This window comes from Emys orbicularis, chromosome 3 (assembly GCF_028017835.1).
Source record: "Emys orbicularis isolate rEmyOrb1 chromosome 3, rEmyOrb1.hap1, whole genome shotgun sequence".
NCBI lineage: Eukaryota > Metazoa > Chordata > Testudines > Emydidae > Emys > Emys orbicularis.
The window spans coordinates 592,072-613,975 of record NC_088685.1 but is presented as its reverse complement, the minus strand read 5'-3'; the positions used below and the strand labels follow the sequence as shown (position 1 = coordinate 613,975).

At 50.4% G+C, this 21,904-nt stretch overlaps 1 protein-coding gene across 1 annotated transcript in view; it reads right to left on the bottom strand.

Annotated features, from left to right (window-relative positions):
* Positions 1–2,246: 2,246 nt before the first annotated feature.
* Positions 2,247–21,904, bottom strand: part of PPM1G (protein phosphatase, Mg2+/Mn2+ dependent 1G) — a 28,481-nt gene continuing 8,823 nt past the window's right edge. The window contains exons 3-10 of the mRNA XM_065401089.1: positions 10,259–10,344; positions 9,400–9,532; positions 7,522–7,973; positions 7,014–7,151; positions 5,925–6,159; positions 4,719–4,848; positions 4,192–4,294; positions 2,247–2,961 (exon numbers count right to left, since the gene is read on the bottom strand). Coding sequence (XP_065257161.1) covers positions 2,761–2,961; positions 4,192–4,294; positions 4,719–4,848; positions 5,925–6,159; positions 7,014–7,151; positions 7,522–7,973; positions 9,400–9,532; positions 10,259–10,344 — 1,478 coding nt within the window. The 3' untranslated portion in view covers positions 2,247–2,760. The remainder of the gene's footprint in view (positions 2,962–4,191; positions 4,295–4,718; positions 4,849–5,924; positions 6,160–7,013; positions 7,152–7,521; positions 7,974–9,399; positions 9,533–10,258; positions 10,345–21,904) is intronic.

Genomic DNA, 21,904 nt, shown 5'->3' with positions numbered 1-21,904 from the left:
AGGACGGACCCATCAATGGCTATTGCCAAGATGGTCAAGGACGCAACCCCATGCTCTGGGTGTCCCTAGGCCTCTGGCTGCCAGAAAGTGAGAGTGGATGACAGGCCGGGATCACTTGATAATTGTCCTGATCTGTTCACTCCCTCTGAAGTACTTGGCACTGACCCAGTACGGCCGTTCCTGTGTTCTCGTGGATTAAGAACTGGCATGGAATGAGGGTGTTCCTAGTGGAGTTCCACAGGGATCCATACTAGTTCTGATGCTGTTTAACATTTCCATCCGTGATCTGGAAGGAACTATGGAAACCACTGCAACGACACAAAGCTTGGCAGAGTGGTGAAGGACGACGAGGCAGGGCAGTCGCAGAGGATCACTTGGTAAACTGAGCCCATTCCAACGAAATGCATTTTAATACAACCCAATGCAAGGTCATACATCTAGGGACAAGAAACGCAGGCCAGACGTACAGAATGGGGACTGGATCCTGGAAAACAGGGACCCTGAAAAGGATTTAGGGGTCACAGTGGGCAAGCAATTCAACATGAGCTCCCATCGTGATGCACTGGGGAAAAAGGCCTAATCCGATCCTTGGATGTACACACAGGGAAGTAGTGACTTTGAGGAGGAAGGTGATGTTTCCACTGTATGTGGCATTGGTGAGGCCAGTAATGGAATACTGCATCCAGTTCTGGGGTCCACATTTTAAAAAGGAGGTTGAAAAATCAGAGGGTGCAGAGAAGAGAGACAAATTATCCAAGGGCTGGAGAAAATGCCTTACAGTGAGACTGAAAGAGCTCAATCTGGTTAGCTTATCAAAACGAAGATTGAGAGGAGACTTGATTACGGTGTCTAAGGAGAAAATACTGGTACTAACAGGCTCTCCAATCAAGCACAGAAAGGCAGAACAAGAACCAATGGCTGGACGCTGAAGTCAGACAAATTAAAATTGGAAATCAGGCCCCAGTGAGGGTGACAGACCACTGAACTACAACAGGAATCGGTGGAGTCTCCATCTCTTGGAGCTGCAAGACTGAATGTCTCTTTCGAAGAGATCTGCTCAGCTCCCCTTGTGGCAGGAATCACTGGGTGAGGTGCTCAGGCCTGAGGTATGCGAGAGATCAGATCAGACAATCATAATGGCCTCTTCTGGCCTCAAAGATCTGTGTATCTATGAGACAGCTGCAAAAAGGCCAGTGGAATTTTTAGCTGCAAGTTCAAAAGCCTCCTGTCCAGGGGCAGTCAGGGAACAGCCCCTCTGCATACGCTGCCCGCGCCTGGAACAAGTTCCGTTCTGGTCCCTTCACAGGCAGAAGGGTACTGAGCAGCTGGAGGGAGCGGAGATGCACAAAGGCCGTTCACGGGCTGGGGGGCGGGACTGACAATCTGGGCAGTGTGGCTCAGTGGCGGCTGGAGGGAGCACAGCTACGCTGGGCAGGGGGCAATGCAGGCGCCTCCTGAGCAGTGAACGTCTCCCTGGGCCGAGAGCCCCATCACTGGGGAGAGCCCTGGGGAGGGACTGCAGGGAGCTGGACTGGATGATCCAACATCTCCACAGCCCCCGTCAGTAACGGCCTGTAGGAAACTCCTCCATCAGTCCTTCCCCTCACTCTGCCCCCAATCCTGATCCACGCAGAAGGCCCGGGGGGGGAGGAAGGGCACAGAGAGGGAACAAGGAGCAGCTGAGTTTTCAGTCGATTGTTTCCAATCCAGGCGCTTTGCTTCTCAGGCCCCACTCAGTGCAAAGCACACAAGCTGCCAGAGATGGGTGCAGCGCTGGCACCCGCCCAGCGCATCGTGCGGCTGTCACCCTGAAGGGGAAGAGGAGAGCTGGGTGGGGCCTGATGTGTTTGGGTGTCTGTCTTGCCTCTTGGGCCCTGGGATCAAATCAGCGACTCAGTAAAGACAAATGAGCTCAGGAGGTTAGTCCCTACTGCCCATTTCTACACATCCCCAAGCCATCCCGCCACAGCACTGCCAGCTCTCTGCTCAAACACTGCAGGGCCAGGGCTGAGCGGTGCCGGGGAGGGAGCCCGAGCCTGGAGCCTGCAGAGCAGGAGCAAGGTGCATGAGTAGAGCTGCAGCAGGAAAGGCAGTACGGGGTTGGGGCAGCCACTGTGCAATCAGTGCCTCGCATTCTCCTAAGCTCTCGTAACCTGTAAAGGGTTAAAAGATTAAACAGACAGACTTGGTTCTCCCCACTTCCCGCCCCACCTCCTGTGAAAGAACCAAGGACAAAGGTGCGGCTAAGTTTTCTGGGCTTTTAGTTTGAAAAAGTATTGATTGAAAGTGTACAACAGAGCGAGGTGCAACGGTGGCACCCGAGCCAGATTGTTCCACAAATAAAAACAGAACGGGCCTTAAATAAAGGGGGCGCAGATTAAAAAACCTCAACAGTGAAAAAGTTCTTCCCCTCCAAACAGAATAGTCACAGGCACAAAAAATGGCAACACCTACATGGAGACAATGTTGGGATGTCCATCCTCTAACCACTAATGCGCTACTCACCTCCGCCGGGGCTCCCGTGTCCGCGGATCTGCAGCCAGCCCCGCTCGGCAGCTCTGCTGTTGGCTCACTCTTTGGAATGGTTACAAATGAACAACATGACATGCCCTGGCTAACCCACCCACCCCTGTCCAGGACACGGACAAACGAGGCCTCTGCTAAGGCTAAAAAAAAAAGGACGAGACTTTGGAGTCTCGAGTTCAGCTTGTTTAAGAAACGAGTCTGGGGAGCGCACGACAAGTCTCTGGGCCAGGCCTGCTAGTCCCGCTTGGCCTTCTTGCTGCTGTCGCTGCCGTTCTCCTCCCCCGCTGCCTGGGCCTCTGCCGCTGCCAGTTTCCGTTTGCCACTGTCGGTGTGGGCTTGCGTGGAGCGTGGGTTGAAGCAGATAATGATGCAGGTCATGTTATCGCAGCCGGTGCCGTCCCCTGAGGTGTCGGGAGCCAAGCACTGATCCAGGAGCTGAGAGGGAACAGGACAAGTTAATGGCACACAGGGAGCAGCCAGTAGGACGCCAACCTCACACGCAGCCGAGCAGTCCAAGGGAGCCGCTCGCTGGCTGACTCCCGGCTCCGGCGCCAGGCCCAGGCTCCAGCTCCTCCCAGGCGAAGGAACAGGACAGCTTAAGGCAGTGCTCAGTGCCTTGGGAGGCCGGCAGGCAGAGCCAGCGATAGGCATGAGCAGACCAAGCAACTGCTTAGCACCCCGAGCACCTCCAGGGGGCCCCCTGTTCATTATTAGTATGTGTTGGGGGGCACCCCCAAATATCCCAATGTGCTACCACCACCTCTGCTAGCAGGGCCTTGTGCTGCTCAGCACTGCCACCTGCTGGCCGGTCAGAATAACACTAGGAAGGCAAAAACAATGAGGAGTCCTTGTGGCACCTTAGAGACTAACAAATTTGTTTGGGCATAAGCTTTCATGGGCTAGAACCCACTTCATCAGATGCATGGAGTGAAAAATTCAGTAGCAGGTATAAATACAGAGCACATGAAAAGATGGGGGGAGTTACCTTACCAAGTGGGGGGGTCAGTGTTAACGAGGCCAATTCAATCAGGATGGATGTGGCCCATTCCCAACAATCTCCCTGGACACTCAATAACAGACTTAAAAGTGGCCATTCTTCAACAAAATACATCAAAAACAGACTTCAATGAGAAACTGCAGAACTGGAATTAATTTACAAACTGGACACCATCAAATTAGGCCTGAATAAAGTGGCTGGGTCACTACAAAAAATAATTTCCCCTCTGTTGATACTCACACCTTCTTGTCAACTGTTGGGAATGGGTCAGATCCACCCTGACTGAATTGGCCTCATTAGCACTGACCCCTTGGTAAGGCAACTCCCATCTTTTCATGTGCTGTATATTTATACCTGCCTACTGTATTTTTCACTCCATGCAGCTGATGAAGTGCGTTATAGCCCACGAAAGCTTATGCCCAAATAAATTTGTTAGTCTCTAAAGTGCCAGCAGGACTCCTCGTTGTTTTTGCTGATACAGACTAACATGGCTACCCCTCTGAAACTAGGAGGGCAGATGAAGTTGTTGGGTCCGTATGGATTTCGTCACCACCCAGCAATGAGCAGGCCCCAGATTCCTGCCCCAGTAACTCTCCCTCCAGGGAGTCACTGCCCAGCGAGCTGAGGAAGCCCATCCAGCGAAGGGCAGCTGTAGTCAGGCTGCTTACCTCTTCTACTATGGAGGAGAGAGGCCTCAGGTCTCCGTTCTCATCCTTCTGGCTGATCTTGGCCTGGATGAAGTCCACCACTTCCTGGCTGCTCATCACATTCCTGCCAGCAGAGCGGGTGATGGGTCAGAGCGGCTGGCAGGGCAAGGGAAGAGTGCCCTGCAGCTGACGCCAGGGAGGCCTGGTTCTGCTGGTCCGCCCCCCCCCCCCCCCCCCGGCTGTGCTAGGGAGGAGAGTGCTGGCTCACTGAATGGGAGGGGCAGGGTGTACACCAAGGCATATGTTAAAGGAGATCCCCTTGTTCAGGGGCCATGGGCACCGTGGAACTGGAGGGATTGGGCTCTCAGCGCGCTGCCCAGGGAATGGCGCCCCACTGGGGACAGCCTGCCTCGGGCTCTTTGATGAGCTATCCAGGAGGCCTCTAACCCTTACTGAGGTGTCACGGGGATATGCGCCTGGCCTGCTGCCCCGTGCGAAGGCTGGGGCAGGATCTATCCCACAGGGGCTTCTGCTCCTCTGGTGCTCACCAGATTCCGTCGCATGCGATAACCATGAAGTCGTGTTCCTCGTTTATCGTCAGCACCTTGATGTCGGGTAAGGCTGAGATCATCTGCTCTTCTGGGGGCAGGTTCTTGTTCCGTTTGTAGAAGTGGTCGCCTGGCAAGAGAGGGGAAGGTCAGTGCTGGCACAGTCTCCTCCAGCTACACTGCCCTGACTGCTGGGGAGGGGCTGCCCAACAGCCTGAGCCAGCACTCCCGCAGGCAGGAGGGGACAACCTCCCCCGTCGCAGATTGAGGTCTGTGTTTGAGGTGGAGCATGGGGCCAGCTCAGCAGAGCCTGGCACTTAAGCTGCTAAAATACTGAAGAGGAGAGAGAACCCCAAAATAGTGTGTCCCCAGCCCAGCCACACATCTCCCCACCGCCTGTGCTTTTAGGAGCACAAACACAGACACTGCCCATGCGCACCAGACCAGGGTCCATTTAGTCCAGTGTCCTATCTTCGACAGGGGCCAGCACCAGCTCCTTCAGGGCCTGCCCCAGGGGAAGGTTCCCCCAACCCCAGTAGTTAGAGGCTTATGCTCTGGGCAAGAGGGTTCATGGCCAGTTCAGAACTCTGATATGAGGGTTAGTATTTCCTCTAATTCTGGATATTCCCCATTCCTATAGAAACATCTAACTTCTCGCTGAATCCTGCTAGGCTCTTAGCCTCAGTTATGTCATGTGACAGAGAGTTCCACAGGCCCCTTGTGCCTTGTGTGAAAATATTTCCTTGGATCAGTTTTATTTTTCTGCCTTTCAGTGTCCCCATCATTTAAACAGACACTTCTGATCTCCCTTCTCTCGACCGTGCATTGCATGTCCCTTCTCATTCATCTCCTTTCCAAGGGGACAAACCCCTCTGCACAGAAGAGTTTTCCCAAGTCCTTGACCGTTCTTGCTGCCCTTCTCTAGCCCCTCTAGTTGTGCAACACCCTGTTTAAGAGGGTGATGAGAACTCCATATTGTGTTCAGATGAGCCCACACCACTGATTAGGGAAAACACCACCCCATGCCTTATACATCCCAATATCTTGTTTGCTTTTCTCACCACTCCTGGCTGATGTACCTACCATGCCTTGGGCCCCATCTAAATCATCCATCGCTCACAAACCCACTGTGAAGCAGGCGGTCTGCATGCACGTGCCATCCCCCAGGCTGCGGGGTGCCCTGGCCTGCCTCCTGGATTCACTCACCAATTGCCCTGGAGAGGTTGAGACCCCCGTTCACTCTCCCATCCATGGTGACCTTGCCGCCGGCGTTCTTTATCCTCGCCAACTCCAGCTCATCCTCCGGCTTGTGGTCATAGGACATGTCCACAGCTTTGCCGCCCTCCGACACCACGCAGCGAGAGTCTCCAGCATTGGCTACAATCAGCTGTTTCCCCCGGATAAGGGCTACCACGGCAGTCGTCCCGCTGTCAGAGCCAGGCTGAGAGGCAAGGGGTTTGGTGAGACGTCTTTCCAGAGACACAATGGCCCTAGCCCTAAAGGAACTATTCAGGGAGAGAAGGTACGAACCAGCCCCAGGAGCGCTTACGGGACATCAGATGTACCAGACCTCCCCTCTCAGGAGATGCCGGGCCCAAAGAGGGGGCCACCGCAGGAGACGGGGGAAGGGGTGTGAAAGGAACAGAGCATGGGTATGTTTTCCCAGGAGTGGGACATCTCCTCTCCCCTCAGAGAGGAAACACTGTCCTAGGAACACCAGTGAGCTCAATAGCATGGCCTGCAGCTGTCCTCTCCTTTCATATGGAGGGACAAGCTGCAGCAACTCCAGCCTCAGCCTGCCCCAAGCAGGGGCTGCACTGCATTGTAGTGGAAAGGATGGAGGCTTCTGCAGTCTCCATTTCACTGCACCTCGCTGCAGCCCTAGGCCTCCCGCCCAGCTGCCAATGCCGTCCTCAGCTGGCTGGCTGGAGAGCTGCTAATTACTAGCGTTTGCTGTGTGCAGGTGAGACACACAGCCGGGCTGGCTGCTCCTGAAGGAACTGCCGTGCTGTTCTGTGGTACGTTCTGGGCAGAGCTCCGACCAGATAAGCTAGCAGTGGAATCTCCCTTTGCAGCTTCTCCCCTGCTGCCCCACAGCCCAGGCCCCATTCCAAACCCTCCACAGCCTCCGGGTGGGAAGACCCTGCTTCAGGCGAGCTGTGTAGGAAATCCATGGGCTGCAGCGCAGACAGCCTCCATGGCCAAGGGGCGTTCTCCAGCTCCCAAGTGGCCCGCGGGTGCTCCCCAGCACAGGACTAACAAAGAACCTAGAGAAGGCAGAAATGGGATGTGCACCTCCTCTTTCCCCTCCATGCCTGGTAACATCATCTCTTCCTCTTCGTCCTCATCCTCCTCAGCCTCTTCTGTGTCATCTTCATCCTCTTCATTCTCTGCCTCCTCACTGCTGTAGCCATCCTCATCCTCACTGCACTCCTACAGAAACGAGAGACACCATCAGAGAGCAGGAGTGCCCGGCTCCGAGGGCACAACCCCTCCGGGAGGATGGACGAGATGAGCTCAGCAAGAGGGAGCCGATGACCCACCAGGTCTTTTCTCTCTCTGGTGCGTATCTGGTCAGCAGGTAGCAGCTCCCAGCTCATGCATTGGCCAGACCACAGTGTCTGCAGCACCCTCCCTCCACAGGCCCACGGCGAGGCGGTGCGGACGCAGGCATCAGCCTGTAAATCCCACCTCGACGGCAGGCCTGGGGTGGCCCGATGCTGTCACAGCCCTTAAAGAATGTGGAGAGAGAGACATTCCCTACCCCCAGGAAAGGCAGTTGCCTCAGAGCTCTGGTGCCTACCTCACTGTCCTCCTCCTCTTCGGCCTCATCTGACTCGTCCTCACTGTCTTCAAAAAATTTGGACTTGGCCATGCCCTGGGGCTTTCCAGTGGAGGAGCAGGAGGGCCCCGCCTCCCCTGTGGAGGAGGTGACCGTCTCTTCGCCCCTGCCCACTTCGGCCTGCTTTGCAGCACAGCTGTTGCCCCCAGCGTCGGCTCCGTCCGAGGTGGAGGAAATGCCCGTGGCCTCGTCGTCTGGCTTCCCATTCTTCCTCTCCCTGTGCTCGGCCAGCTCCCCCGGGCTGGTCTCTCCATTCACGCTCGCCTCCCCACCATGCTCCTGGCCCATCTCCCCGGCCGGAGGGAGTGGCTTGTTTCTGAGGTTCTTGATGCAGTTCTGTCCATAGCGGGTCAGCAGCTCCTCTATGGTCATTGTGGCTTCTTCGTGCAGAAGAGCCGCTTCCTCATTGTCCACTGCAAGAGAGAGGGAAAGTCAGAGCAGGAAACGCCGCCGTGGGGTGGCAGCAGCACAGGTTTGGCTCCAAGCTGCACTAGCCAAGAGATGCCTGGTGTTCCCGCAGTGCCCGCACTGTGCTGGGCATTCCACGCACACACACGGGGAGACAGCTGCCCCCACCCAGCTCCCAGACCAAGCAGTGGGGAGGGTGACCATCGCACTCACACAGCTGATAGGCACAGCACACACACTGGGCTCTGTGGACACACAGCAGCCAGCTCTCAGCCGCTAAGCCTGGCCGATGCTTGCTGGCCATCATGGACACAGTGGCCACCAAGGAGGGATGTGAAGGGCCTTCCAGATTAGCCAATGGAAGCTCAGCTCGAGGTGCTGGGGTGAGCTCGCAAGTGGGAACAGCTGATGCTGGCCAAGTATTTGGGTTTTGTTTGAAGGTCTGGGCTTGCGGGGGCCCCTGGTGATGCCGAGTGCTGGGACACTGGCTGGTCTGTTTTCTTGCACAGATCAGACACCACAAACGAGAAAGGCTAAGTTCTCAAGGGCCAAGTCGCTCCGCAGGGCTCTGGCACGGGTCGCTCGCCCACCTGAAAGCCAGGCGCTGGGGTCATGGGGAAACATGTAACGCTAAGGCACACCCTTCCCAAACACCAAACTGGGGCCAGCAGTTCAAGGGGGAATCTTGCTGGTTCCCTGAAGCTGCCTTTTTGCTAGTCAGCTCAAGGATGGGAAGTGAAATGACTCTACCCAGAGTGCTGTCAGACGCAGAGAGCAAACTCAAGGGCTTTCCCCCCCAGGTTTAGGAACCCGGGTGTCCCTGGCACTCGCAGAGAAATGCCAGGGTCCAGTGCGGGTGCCCCTTTACGTTCACTCGAAGGCTGGCAGCGAGTAATTCTCGTTTCCTGGTCGGGGCTTTGCTCCTTGCCCTAACAGACATGCTCAGGTGGGAAAGCACATCTGCTTCTTTGAATAAAAAAGGCAGAGTCTTGGGCCAGAGTCACCTGGGGGGGGAGTTCACCTCCGTCCCACCACTTGTCCGTCCGTCCATGACCCGCCCCCCCACCCTGGAGCTGCGAGCTTGGGACGCTGCTGCCCATTTCACGGACACCACATCTCAGCTCAGACCAGCATTGCCACGGCCCAGAAAGCTCGAACCCTTGGCTGGAGCAGGGCACCTCTGCAGATACGCCCGAGGGAGGGGCCCAAGGAAGGTGTGTGTCAGTTAAACGAGCAAACTTGCCAAAACAACTCCGACTCCCCCATGCCAGCCCGGAGGCGCTACGTTAGCGCCAGCTGCACTTTGTTTAACTGGCTCCTTTAAAGAGCAAACTCTTCCCTAGCACAGCCACTGCCCTGCCCCTCCCAGGGCTGGCGGGCAGCGCCTCAGTGCTCAGCTTCAGATACTGGCTGGGCACATGCTTCACTTACCATCATCTTCATCAGCCACTTTCTCTTTCTCCTCGTCGTCATCCTGGGGCCGCCCAGCGATCTGAGCGAGCTCCTTAATCACTTCCTCTGTGGTCAGCTTGGCATCGATGGCCAGGAAGGCGTCCTCCAGGGCCTATGGACAAACACACAGCACGGGGGCTGCATGCTGTTCAGGGGAGCGCCCGCCCCCCTCCCCTCTCTCAGCAGCACTGGGATCCCAGCACGTCCCCAGCCCCTTCAGGAGGATCACTGAGGTGACTGGCCAGGTTTGCCAGAGAGCGCATGGGGCAGATGGGATGGCACTGGGGAGGGTCAGCATGGGGGAACAACCATGCTCGTTCCTATAGGTCACTGGCTTCGCCAGACTGGTCTGCACTCAGGACATGCCGCCTAATGCCGTGTTCTCCGAGAGCGCCACTCTGCCATCGCTGTGAGTCTCAAGGGGCTGCATTTCTCTCACCTACACTGCTGCCCTTCAGTCCGATTCCTGCATTGCTCCAGGAGGAGACTGAAAACCAGGGCAGCTCTATGGGAATATGGAGAGCAGAGAGGGGGACTCTCTGTAGGGAACACAAGGCATGAGCCAGAAATGAGCACTGCCGCTCAGTAACTTCAAGGGAACTAAAGGAGGGAGGAGGAACAGCTAAACAACGAGGCCAACAGCTAGTGAGCAGAAGACCCAAGGTGGAAAAAGGAAGAAAGCTTCCCTGGGAGAATAACCAGGCCTTGGGACACCCTCCGAAGGAGGGGCTGGGCAATCCCAGAGGACACCGGGACCTGGGTGGGGACTAGACGCCCAGAGAGGCCTGTTCTCCTGCCTTGGTGCCTACACTTATCCACTGCAGTGCCAGGCTCTTACCTTCTGTAGTTTGCCTTCCTTGTACGCCTTCTGGTCCTTGATTATCTCCGGGAGATACTTGGCACAATATAGGGCAACCTCTTCCCCTGAAAGAGAACAGAGGCTGCTTGAAAAGCCTGCTCTTCCCAGTGGCCCTGGGCACAGAGCGAGCTGAGCTGTGACTGCCCCGAGGGAAAACCAGGACGGAGGTCAGTGCAGGAGGAGGAGACAGCAACCAGCTGCAGAGGAGAGGTCACTAGCGGGGTATCTCGGGGCTTGGCGCAGGGGCCTCCGCTTTCCAAGGAGCTGCACCTCCGAGGTGGCAGGACTTGCTGCTGCCACTGGAGACACCGTCAATATGACAAGCCCTGGGACCCCAGCAAATCTCCAAGGCTTTTCACCCTTCATTGGGGCTGGCCAGGTTCCAAGGGACTCCACTGTTCTCAGGCCAGTCCCACCTGGAGAGCCGAGCTTTGATATTGCAGCAGGGGAAAGGGGGCTTCTGCTCAATGCAGATAATCTGGGAGGTGCTGTGTTTCCAGCACGCAGGGGGCAGCCAGTGAGTGTTCACAGGAGCGCCTGCCCCAGTGCAAGAGGAAGGAGACGCTTCAATTAGCGAGGGAGACTGTGGTCCTAAGGGGCAGTGCGGAGTCCTACTGGGAGAGGAAGGAAAGAAATGCAGGAGGCGGCGATAGCAGAAGCAAGCCACAGGGCCAGACACAGAAGGAGGAGAAATTCTCTGAGTTACGTGTAACAGACCCACGGCCTGCACATGAGCATACAGATTATTTCACTCCTGAACCAACTGTCGGCTATTTGACACCACAACTCCTCCTTGGGGGAGCCTGGGTAACCAGTGTAGCCAGGCAGACCACAGGGCCATGGTTCAGACGACACTTCCTGACCCCTAGAGGGTGGGCCCCACCAAAGGAGAAGCCCCCAAGAGAAGACAGCACTGACCACAAACTCCTGGAGTTCAGCTCATCCAATGGGATGACCACTAAGAGGGGATATGACAGAGGTCTAGAAAATCATGCCTGGTGTGGAGAGAGTGAATAATGAGGTGTTATTTACCCTTTTCCACAGTACAAAAACCAGGAGTCACCCAATAAAATTAAGAGGTAGCAGGATGAATACAAAACAAGAGCAAGTACCTTTTCACACAATGCACAATTCACCTGTGGATCTCATTGCCAGGGATGTTGTGATGGCCAAAGTAGAACTGGGCTCAAAAAAAGAACTAGTGAAGTTCATGAAGGATAGGTTCATCAATGGCTATTAGCCAAGATGGTCAGGGACACAACCCAATCCTTGGGGCAACCCTAAAGTTCTGACTGCCAGAAGCCAGCAGGGGAAGACAGGGTGGATCACTAACTACCTTGTTATGTGCATTACCCATGAAGCTCCAGTATGGACAACTGTCAGAGACAGGCTACTGTGCCAGAGGGACCATGGTCTGACCCTGCATGTCAGTTCTTACATAATATAATTAATGCAAATCAACATGGGTTTATGGAAAACAGATCCTGTCAAACTAACGTGCTATCTATTGTTGATGAAATGACACATTTGGCTGATAGAGGTCATAGTGTTGATGTAACAGACTTAGATTTCTGTGAGGTGTTTGACTTGGTACCACAACATTTTTATTAAAAAAGGAAAGGTTAAGGGGTAACTTGATCCCAGTCTATACGTACATACATGGGGAACAGCTATTTGATATTGGAGGGAGTCTTCAATCTAGCAGGCAAAGGTATAACGGCCCAATGTCTGGAAACTGAAGCTGAACAAATTCAGACCAGAAATAAGATGCAACTACTTAAAAAAAAACACTAAGGGTAACTAAGCACTGGCACAACTTATCCTCCATCACTGGCAATTTTTAAATCAAGACTGGATAGTTTCCTAAAAGCCTCTGCTCTAGTTCAAATAGGAATTAAGACAAGGATTACTATGGCGTGTGTTACACCAGAGGTCAGAGAAATGATCACAGAGGTTCCTCCTGGCTTTATGGTCTATAAATCTCTGGTTCCTAACCTAGGAGAACAGTGGAGGAGACAGTCACTCTAAAACACCCTGGTAGGACCTAGAGAGACAAGGTGGCGGGAGCACGGAAAGGCATACTGGGCTTATTCGGCAGACAAACGCAAATGTTTTATCAGGTGGAAAGCGAGTTGCGGGTCTCGAATCACCCTAAATAGTGAACATCAGTAACTGCTAGTGGCTGTACCCCCTCAATCCAAGGGGCTATCTCCATCTCCTCTGGCTGCTTCCCCCAACCCACCAGCATCACCTCAGACTGGTCTAGGATGAATCTCATCTGCACTCCAATCTCAATACTACAACACCCTTCTCTCTGGCTTTGACAAATACAGTCTTGTCTCGCTCAGACCCATTCAGAATGTTGCTGCAAAGATCACTGTCCTAGCCGGGGTGCTCTGACTAGGTCACCCCTCTCTTCGCATTCCTCCATTGGTCCCCCTCCACCTTCTCTACTGTATCTAACATAAGCTAACTGTCTTCACTCTCAAGGCCCTTCACGCCCTGTCCCCACCAACCGTCCTCTCCCATTCATTAGAGAAAGGCTGCCTCCTGCCTCCAACTGGCCCGTGGTGCCAGCCTCAACTGCCCCCTTGGTACATTTTCGAGCCTTCTCCCCTGCTGCCCACATGCTTGAGAGGAGCTCCCTGCAAACACCCACAAAGCTGCCTCGTTCGCCTCTTTCAACACCCTCTGCTGCCATGAACCTTCCAAAAAACTGACAACCGCCAGGCTGCTGGCGTGCAGAGACCCCTGCCCCTCCTGCTCACCAATGCTGTCTCTCTGTTCCCTTGCAGCCCCGTCTGGCTGTGTCCCTCTTGTCCTGACTTCAACTGTAAGCTATTTGGGGCAGGAGTCATCTTTTTGTCCCATGTGTGCAAAGCGCCTAGCACAGGGGTGCTGGCCATGACGGAGGCTTGTAGCTGCTATGGTAACATGAGCCAATACTACTAACAACATGAAACTCAATGACCTATCGTGGGGAGGTTGAGAATTCCAGGGTTTGGTTTCAAAGTGAGCACCCTGCTGGGACGCAGCAGCAAGAGACAGGGCAGGGCTTGCAGTTACGACGGGGACTCCACGGTGACCTTGGGCCAGGCAGATAGCACGTGACTTTGGACAGACATGTCCAGCACCCAAACACCACCTGAACTCAAAGGCACTTCCAAAAAGTCCTTGAGCTGTCTCTGTTCCCCCCTACCAGCCAGAGGATAACAACCCTGTCCTACCTGGCAGGGCCATTGCAAGGTGCGAGCTGCTCAGATACGATCAGGGTGGGGTGGCAAATAAATAAATGCTATTGTCTGCAGGCTCAGACGGATGTCACTGTATTGGTTACATTGCAAGTAGAGGTGCCAGACCATGTTTCTGCACAGAGGTGGAGTCCGCAGCCACAGAATACGAGCAGTCTGATTGGAAACCGACCCTGGACAAAATCCATCTACCTAGGCATTTACAGAAAGCTTAGTTCCATGGGGACTGTGGCCCATCTAGTACTGGCTTAGCTGGGCGTGCGGAGGGGAAGGGACTAGCTCAGCGGCATTTTGCATTGGTGACCCCTTTCACACAGCAAGCCTCTGAGTGCCACCCACCTTATACATTAAAAACACTTTAAAAATCTTTAACACTATTATAAACGCTGGAGGCGAAGTGGGGTTTGGGGGTGGCGGCGGACAGCTCGCGACCCCCTGAGGGGTCATGACCCCCGGTTTGAGAACCCCTGGACTAGCTGGAACCTAACAGGACTTTTCCATCTCTTGGACACAGGCTTCAGTCTGAGGTGGGAAGTGGGGCACGGGCAGCAGCATCAAGGCAAGGACCTTCAGCTACAGTCTAGAAACTAAAGCAGGAACAAGGCCATCAACTGCAGAGCCCCCCAGAGCAGCTTGCAAACCCCAAGTCATCCCCTCACTGCAGAACTGGAAGTGCCCCTTCCTCTAGGGCCTGCTCTGTGTATGAAGAAACATTCACATAAAAAAGAATCCGACACACCAGAAAAGGGCAGACAAATAAACAGTGACAAGTTTTTAAAGTGCTTGTACACAAATGCTAGAAGTCTAAATAATAAGATGGGTGAACTAGAGTGCCTCGTGTTAAAGGAGGATATTGATATAATAGGCATCACAGAAACCTGGTGGAGTGGGGACAATCAATGGGACACAATCATTCCGGGGTACAAAATATATTGGAAGTACAGAACAGGTCATGCGGGGGGCGGAGTGGCACTATATGTGAAAGAAAATGTGAAATCAAATGAAGTAAAAATCTTAAGTGAATCCACATATTCCATAGAATCTCTATGGATAGTAACTTCATGCTCTAATAAGAATATAACATTAGGGATCTATTATCGACCACCTGACCAGGACAGTGATAGTGACGATGAAATGCTAAGGGAGATTAGAGAGGCTATCAAAATAAAGAACTCCATAATAGTGTGGGATTTCGTGACTGGGAACATGTCACCTCAGGATGAAATGAAGAGACAAAATTTCTTGATCCTTTAAATGACTGCTTCTTGGAGCAGCTGGTACAGGAACCCACAAGGGGAGAGGCAATTCTCGATTTAGTCCTGAGTGGAGCGCAGGAGCTGGTCCAAGAGGTAACTATAACAGGACCACTTGGAAATAGTGACCATAATATAACAACTTTTAACATTCCTGTGGTGGGAAGAACACCACAACAGCCCAACACTGTAGCATTTAATTTCAGAAAGGGGAACTATGCAAAAATGAGGGGGTTAGTTAAACAGAAATTAAAAGGTACAGTGACTAGAGTGAAATCCCTGCAAGCTGCAGGGACACTTTTCAAAGACACCATAATAGAGGCCCAACTTAAATGTATACCCCAAATTAAAAAACACAGTAAAAGAACTAAAAAAGAGCCACCGTGGTTTAACAACCATGTAAAAGAAGCAGTGGGAGATAAAAAGGCATCTTTTAAAAAGTGGAAGTCAAATCCTAGTGAGGCAAATAGAAAGGAGCATAAATTCTGCCAAATTAAGTGTAAAAATGTAATGAGAAAAGCCAAAAAGGAGTTTGAAGAACAGCTAGGCAAAAACTCAAAAGGTAATAACAAAATGTTTTTAAGTACATCAGAAGCAGGAAGCCTGCTAAAGAACCAGTGCGGCCCCTGGACGATCGAGATACAAAAGGAGCACTTAAAGACGATAAAGTAATTGCGGAGAAACTAAATGGATTCTTTGCTTCAGTCTTCACGGCTGAGGATGTTAGGGAGATTCCCAAACTTGAGCCGGCTGTTGTAGGTGACAAATCTGAGGAATTGTCACAGATTGAGGTGTCACTAGAGGAGGTTTTGGAATTAATTGGTAAACTTAACAGTAACAAGTCACCGGGACCAGATGGCATTCACTCAAGAGTTCTGAAAGAACTCAAATGTGAAATTGTGGAACTAACAACTATGGTTTGTAACCTGTCCTTTAAATCAGCTTCTGTACCCAATGACTGGAAGATAGCTAATGTAACGCCAATATTTAAAAAGGGCTCTAGAGGGGATTCCGGCAATTACAGACCGGTAAGTCTAAAGTCAGTACCGGGCAAATTAGTTGAAACAATCGTAAAGAATAAAATTGTCACACACATAGAAGAACATAAATTGTTGGGCAAAAGTCAACATGGTTTCTGTAAAGGGAAATTATGTCTTACTAATCTATTAGAGTTCTTTGAAGGGGTCAACAAACACGTGGACAAAGTGGACATAGTGTACTTAGATTTCTAGAAAGCCTTTGACAAGGTCCCTCACCAAAGGCTCTTGCATAAATTAAGTTGTCATGGGATAAGAGGGAAGATCCTTTCATGGATTGAGAACTGGTTAAAAGACAGGGAACAAAGGGTAGGAATAAATGGTAAATTTTCAGAATGGAGAGGGGTAACTAGTGGTGTTCCCCAAGGGTCAGTCCTAGGACCAATCCTATTCAACTTATTCATAAATGATCTGGAGAAAGGGGTAAAAAGTGAGGTGGCAAAGTTTGCAGATGATACTAAACTGCTCAAGATAGTTAAGACCAAAGCAGACTGTGAAGAACTTCAAAAAGATCTCACAAAGCTAAGTGATTCGGCAACAAAATTGCAAATGAAATTTAATGTGGATAAATGTAATGTAATGCACATTGGGAAAAATAACCCCATCTATACATACAATATGATGGGGGCTAATTTAGCTACAACTAAACAGGAAAAAGATCTTGGAGTCATCGTGGATAGTTCTCTAAAGATGTCCACGCAGTGTGCAGCAGCAGTCAAAAAAGCAAACAGGATGTTAGGAATCATTAAAAAGGGGATAGAGAATAAGACGGAGAATATCTTATTGCCCTTATATAAATCCATGGTACACCCACATCTTGAATACTGCGTACAGATGTGGTCTCCTCATCTCAAAGAAGATATACAAAGGAGACTCTCTGCTGAGGGGGACGGAGGCGCCCATCTGTCACCCTGACATTTCATCTCGGGAGGTATGCTGCCTGCCGGGAGCCCGTATCCGAAATGTTACAGAGGCATTGTCGAGGATTATCCAGCCCTCTGACTACTACCCCTTGCTACTCATCCATGTGGGCACAAATGATACTGCGCGGTGTGACACTGAGTGGATCAAGAGTGACTACAGGGCTCTGGGAGTACGGGTGAAGGAGTTTGGAGCGCAGGTGGTATTCTCTTCGATCCTTCCTGTCAAAGGTAGGGGCCCGGGCAGAGACAGATGCATCATGGAGGTGAATGCCTGGCTGCGAAGATGGTGTCGCCAGGAGAGCTTTGGCTTCCTAGACCACGGGATGCTATTCGAGGAAGGACTGCTAGGCAGAGATGGCGTTCACCTTTCGAGGAGGGGAAAGACCCTATTTGGACACAGACTGGCTAACCTAGTGAGGAGGGCTTTAAACTAGGTTTGACGGGGACAGGTGAGCAAAGCCCACAGGTAAGTGGGGAACATGGAGACCTGGGAGATGGGTCGGAAACGAGAGGGAATGTGGGCTATATTGGCAGAGAGAAAGGAGGGTCAGGACAAAACTGGGAGGAAAGATCAAACCAGTATCTTAGATGCCTATATACAAATGCGAGAAGTATGGGTAATAAGCAGGAAGAACTGGAAGTGCTAATAAATAAATACAACTATGACATTGTTGGCATCACTGAAACTTGGTGGGATAATACACATGATTGGAATGTTGGTGTGGATGGGTACAGCTTGCTCAGGAAGGATAGACCGGGGAAAAAGGGAGGAGGTGTTGCCTTATATATTAAAAATGTACACACTTGGACTGAGGTAGAGATGGACATAGGAGATGGAAGTGTTGAGAGTCTCTGGGTTAGGCTAAAAGGGGTAAAAAACAAGGATGATGTCATGCTAGGAGTCTACTACAGGCCACCTAACCAGGTGGAAGAGGTGGATGAGGCTTTTTTTAAACAACTAACAAAATCATCCAAAGCCCAAGATTTGGTGGTGATGGGGGACTTCAACTATCCGGATATATGTTGGGAAAATAACACAGCGGGGCACAGACTATCCAACAAATTCTTGGATTGCATTGCAGACAACTTTTTATTTCAGAAGGTTGAAAAAGCTACTGGGGGGAAGCTGTTCTAGACTTGATTTTAATAAATAGGGAGGAACTAGTTGAGAATTTGAAAGTAGAAGGCAGCTTGGGTGAAAGTGATCATGAAATCATAGAGTTTGCAATTCTAAGGAAGGGTAGAAGGGAGAGCAGCAAAATAGAGACAATGGATTTCAGGAAGGCAGATTTTGGTAAGCTCAGAGAGCTGATAGGTAAGGTCCCATGGGAATCAAGACTGAGGGGAAAAACAACTGAGGAGAGTTGGCAGTTTTTCAAAGGGACACTATTAAGGGCCCAAAAGCAAGCTATTCCGCTGGTTAGGAAAGACCACCTTGGCTTAACCACGAGATCTTGCATGATCTAAAAAATAAAAAGGAGTCATATAAAAAATGGAAACTAGGACAGATTACAAAGGATGAATATAGGCAAACAACACAGGAATGCAGGGGCAAGATTAGAAAGGCAAAGGCACAAAATGAGCTCAAACTAGCTACAGGAATAAAGGGAAACAAGAAGACTTATCATCAATACATTAGAAGCAAGAGGAAGACCAAAGACAGGGTAGGCCCACTGCTTAGTGAAGAGGGAGAAACAGTAACAGGAAACTTGGAAATGGCAGAGATGCTTAATGACTTCTTTGTTTCGGTCTTCACCGAGAAGTCTGAAGCAATGCCTAACATAGTGAATGCTAATGGGAAGGGGGTAGGTTTAGCAGATTTTGGTAAGCTCAGAGAGCTGATAGGTAAGGTCCCATGGGAATCAAGACTGAGGGGAAAAACAACTGAGGAGAGTTGGCAGTTTTTCAAAGGGACACTATTAAGGGCCCAAAAGCAAGCTATTCCGCTGGTTAGGAAAGACCACCTTGGCTTAACCACGAGATCTTGCATGATCTAAAAAATAAAAAGGAGTCATATAAAAAATGGAAACTAGGACAGATTACAAAGGATGAATATAGGCAAACAACACAGGAATGCAGGGGCAAGATTAGAAAGGCAAAGGCACAAAATGAGCTCAAACTAGCTACAGGAATAAAGGGAAACAAGAAGACTTATCATCAATACATTAGAAGCAAGAGGAAGACCAAAGACAGGGTAGGCCCACTGCTTAGTGAAGAGGGAGAAACAGTAACAGGAAACTTGGAAATGGCAGAGATGCTTAATGACTTCTTTGTTTCGGTCTTCACCGAGAAGTCTGAAGCAATGCCTAACATAGTGAATGCTAATGGGAAGGGGGTAGGTTTAGCAGATTTTGGTAAGCTCAGAGAGCTGATAGGTAAGGTCCCATGGGAATCAAGACTGAGGGGAAAAACAACTGAGGAGAGTTGGCAGTTTTTCAAAGGGACACTATTAAGGGCCCAAAAGCAAGCTATTCCGCTGGTTAGGAAAGACCACCTTGGCTTAACCACGAGATCTTGCATGATCTAAAAAATAAAAAGGAGTCATATAAAAAATGGAAACTAGGACAGATTACAAAGGATGAATATAGGCAAACAACACAGGAATGCAGGGGCAAGATTAGAAAGGCAAAGGCACAAAATGAGCTCAAACTAGCTACAGGAATAAAGGGAAACAAGAAGACTTATCATCAATACATTAGAAGCAAGAGGAAGACCAAAGACAGGGTAGGCCCACTGCTTAGTGAAGAGGGAGAAACAGTAACAGGAAACTTGGAAATGGCAGAGATGCTTAATGACTTCTTTGTTTCGGTCTTCACCGAGAAGTCTGAAGGAATACCTAACATAGTGAATGCTAATGGGAAGGGGGTAGGTTTAGCAGATAAAATAAAAAAAGAACAAGTTAAAAATCACTTAGAAAAGTTAGATGCCTGCAAGTCACCAGGGCCTGATGAAATGCATCCTAGAATACTCAAGGAGCTAATAGAGGAGGTATCTGAGCCTCTAGCTATTATCTTTGGAAAATCATGGGAGAGATTCCAGAAGACTGGAAAAGGGCAAATACAGTGCCCATCTATAAAAAGAGAAATAAAAACAACCCAGGAAACTACAGACCGGTTAGTTTAACTTCTGTGCCAGGGAAGATAATGGAGCAAGTAATTAAGGAATCGTCTGCAAACACTTGGAAGGTGGTAAGGTGATAGGGAACAGCCAGCATGGATTTGTAAAGAACAAATCATGTCAAACCAATCTGATAGCTTTCTTTGATAGGATAACGAGTCTTGTGGATAAGGGAGAAGCTGTGGATGTGGTATACCTAGACTTTAGTAAGGCATTTGATACGGTCTCGCATGATATTCTTATTGATAAACTAGGCAAATACAATTTAGATGGGGCTACTATAAGGTGGGTGCATAACTGGCTGGATAACCGTACTCAGAGAGTTGTTATTAATGGTTCCCAATCCTGCTGGAAAGGCATAACAAGTGGGGTTCCGCAGGGGTCTGTTTTGGGACCGGCTCTGTTCAATATCTTCATTAAAGACTTAGATATTGGCATAGAAAGTACGCTTATTAAGTTTGCGGATGATACCAAACTGGGAGGGATTGCAACTGCTTTGTAGGACAGGGTCATAATTCAAAATGATCTGGACAAATTGGAGAAATGGTCTGAGTTAAACAGGATGAAGTTTAACAAAGACAAATGCAAAGTGCTCCACTTAGGAAGAAAAAATCAGTTTCACACATACAGAATGGGAAGAGACTGTCTAGGAAGGAGTACGGCAGAACGGGATCTAGGGGTTATAGTGGACCACAAGCTAAATATGAGTCAACAGTGTGATGCAGTTGCAAAAAAAGCAAACATGATTCTGGGATGTATTAACAGGTGTGTTGTGAACAAGACACAAGAAGTCATTCTTCCGCTCTACTCTGCTCTGGTTAGGCCTCAGCTGGAGTATTGTGTCCAGTTCTGGGCACCGCATTTCAAGAAAGATGTGGAGAAATTGGAAAGGGTCCAGAGAAGAGCAACAAGAATGATTAAAGGTCTTGAGAACATGACCTATGAAGGAAGGCTGAAAGCATTGGGTTTGTTTAGTTTGGAAAAGAGAAGACTGAGAGGGGACATGATAGCAGTTTTCAGGTATCTAAAAGGGTGTCATAAGGAGGAGGGAGAAAACTTGTTCTATCCTTAGAGGCTAAGGTGAACAAGAAGCAATGGGCTTAAACTGCAGCAAGGGAGGTCTAGGTTGGACATTAGGAAAAAGTTCCTAACTGTCAGGGTGGTTAAACACTGGAATAAATTGCCTAGGGAGGTTGTGGAATCTCCATCTCTGGAGATATTTAAGAGTAGATTAGATAAATGTCTATCAGGGATGGTCTAGACAGTATTTGGTCCTGCCATGCGGGCCGGGGACTGGACTCGATGACCTCTCGGGGTCCCTTCCAGTCCTAGAATCTATGAATCTAATACACCTCTACCCCGATATAACGCGACCCGATATAACGCGACCCGATATAACACGAATTTGGATATAACATGGTAAAGCAGCACTCCGGGGGGGTGGGGCTGCGCACTCCGGCGGATCAAACCAAGTTCGATATAACACGGTTTCAACTATAACGCAGTACGATTTTTTGGCTTCTGAGGACAGCGTTATATCGAGGTAGAGGTGTACTGGCATTAGAAACGGTTCAGGGCAACTAAAATGATTAGGGGTTTGGAACGGGTCCCATTTGAGGAGAGATTAAAGAGGCTAGGACTTTTCAGCTTGGAAAAGAGAAGACTAAGGGGGGATATGACAGAGGTCTATAAAATCATGTATGGAGAAAGTGAATAAGGAAAAGTTATTTACTTGTTCCCATAATATAAAAACTAGGGACCACCAAATGAAATTAATGGGCAGCAGGTTTAAAACAAATAAAAGGAAGTTCTTCTTCACACAGCGCACAGTCAACTTGTGGAACTCCTTGCCTGAGGAGGTTGTGAAGGCTAGGAGTATAACAGGGATTAAAAGAGAACCGGATAAATTCATGGAGGTTAAGTCCATTAATGGCTATTAGCCACGATGGGTAAGGAATGGTGTCCCTAGCCTCTGTTTGTCAGAGGGTGGAGACAAATGGCAGGAGAGAGATCACTTGATCATTGCCTGTTAGGTTCACTCCCT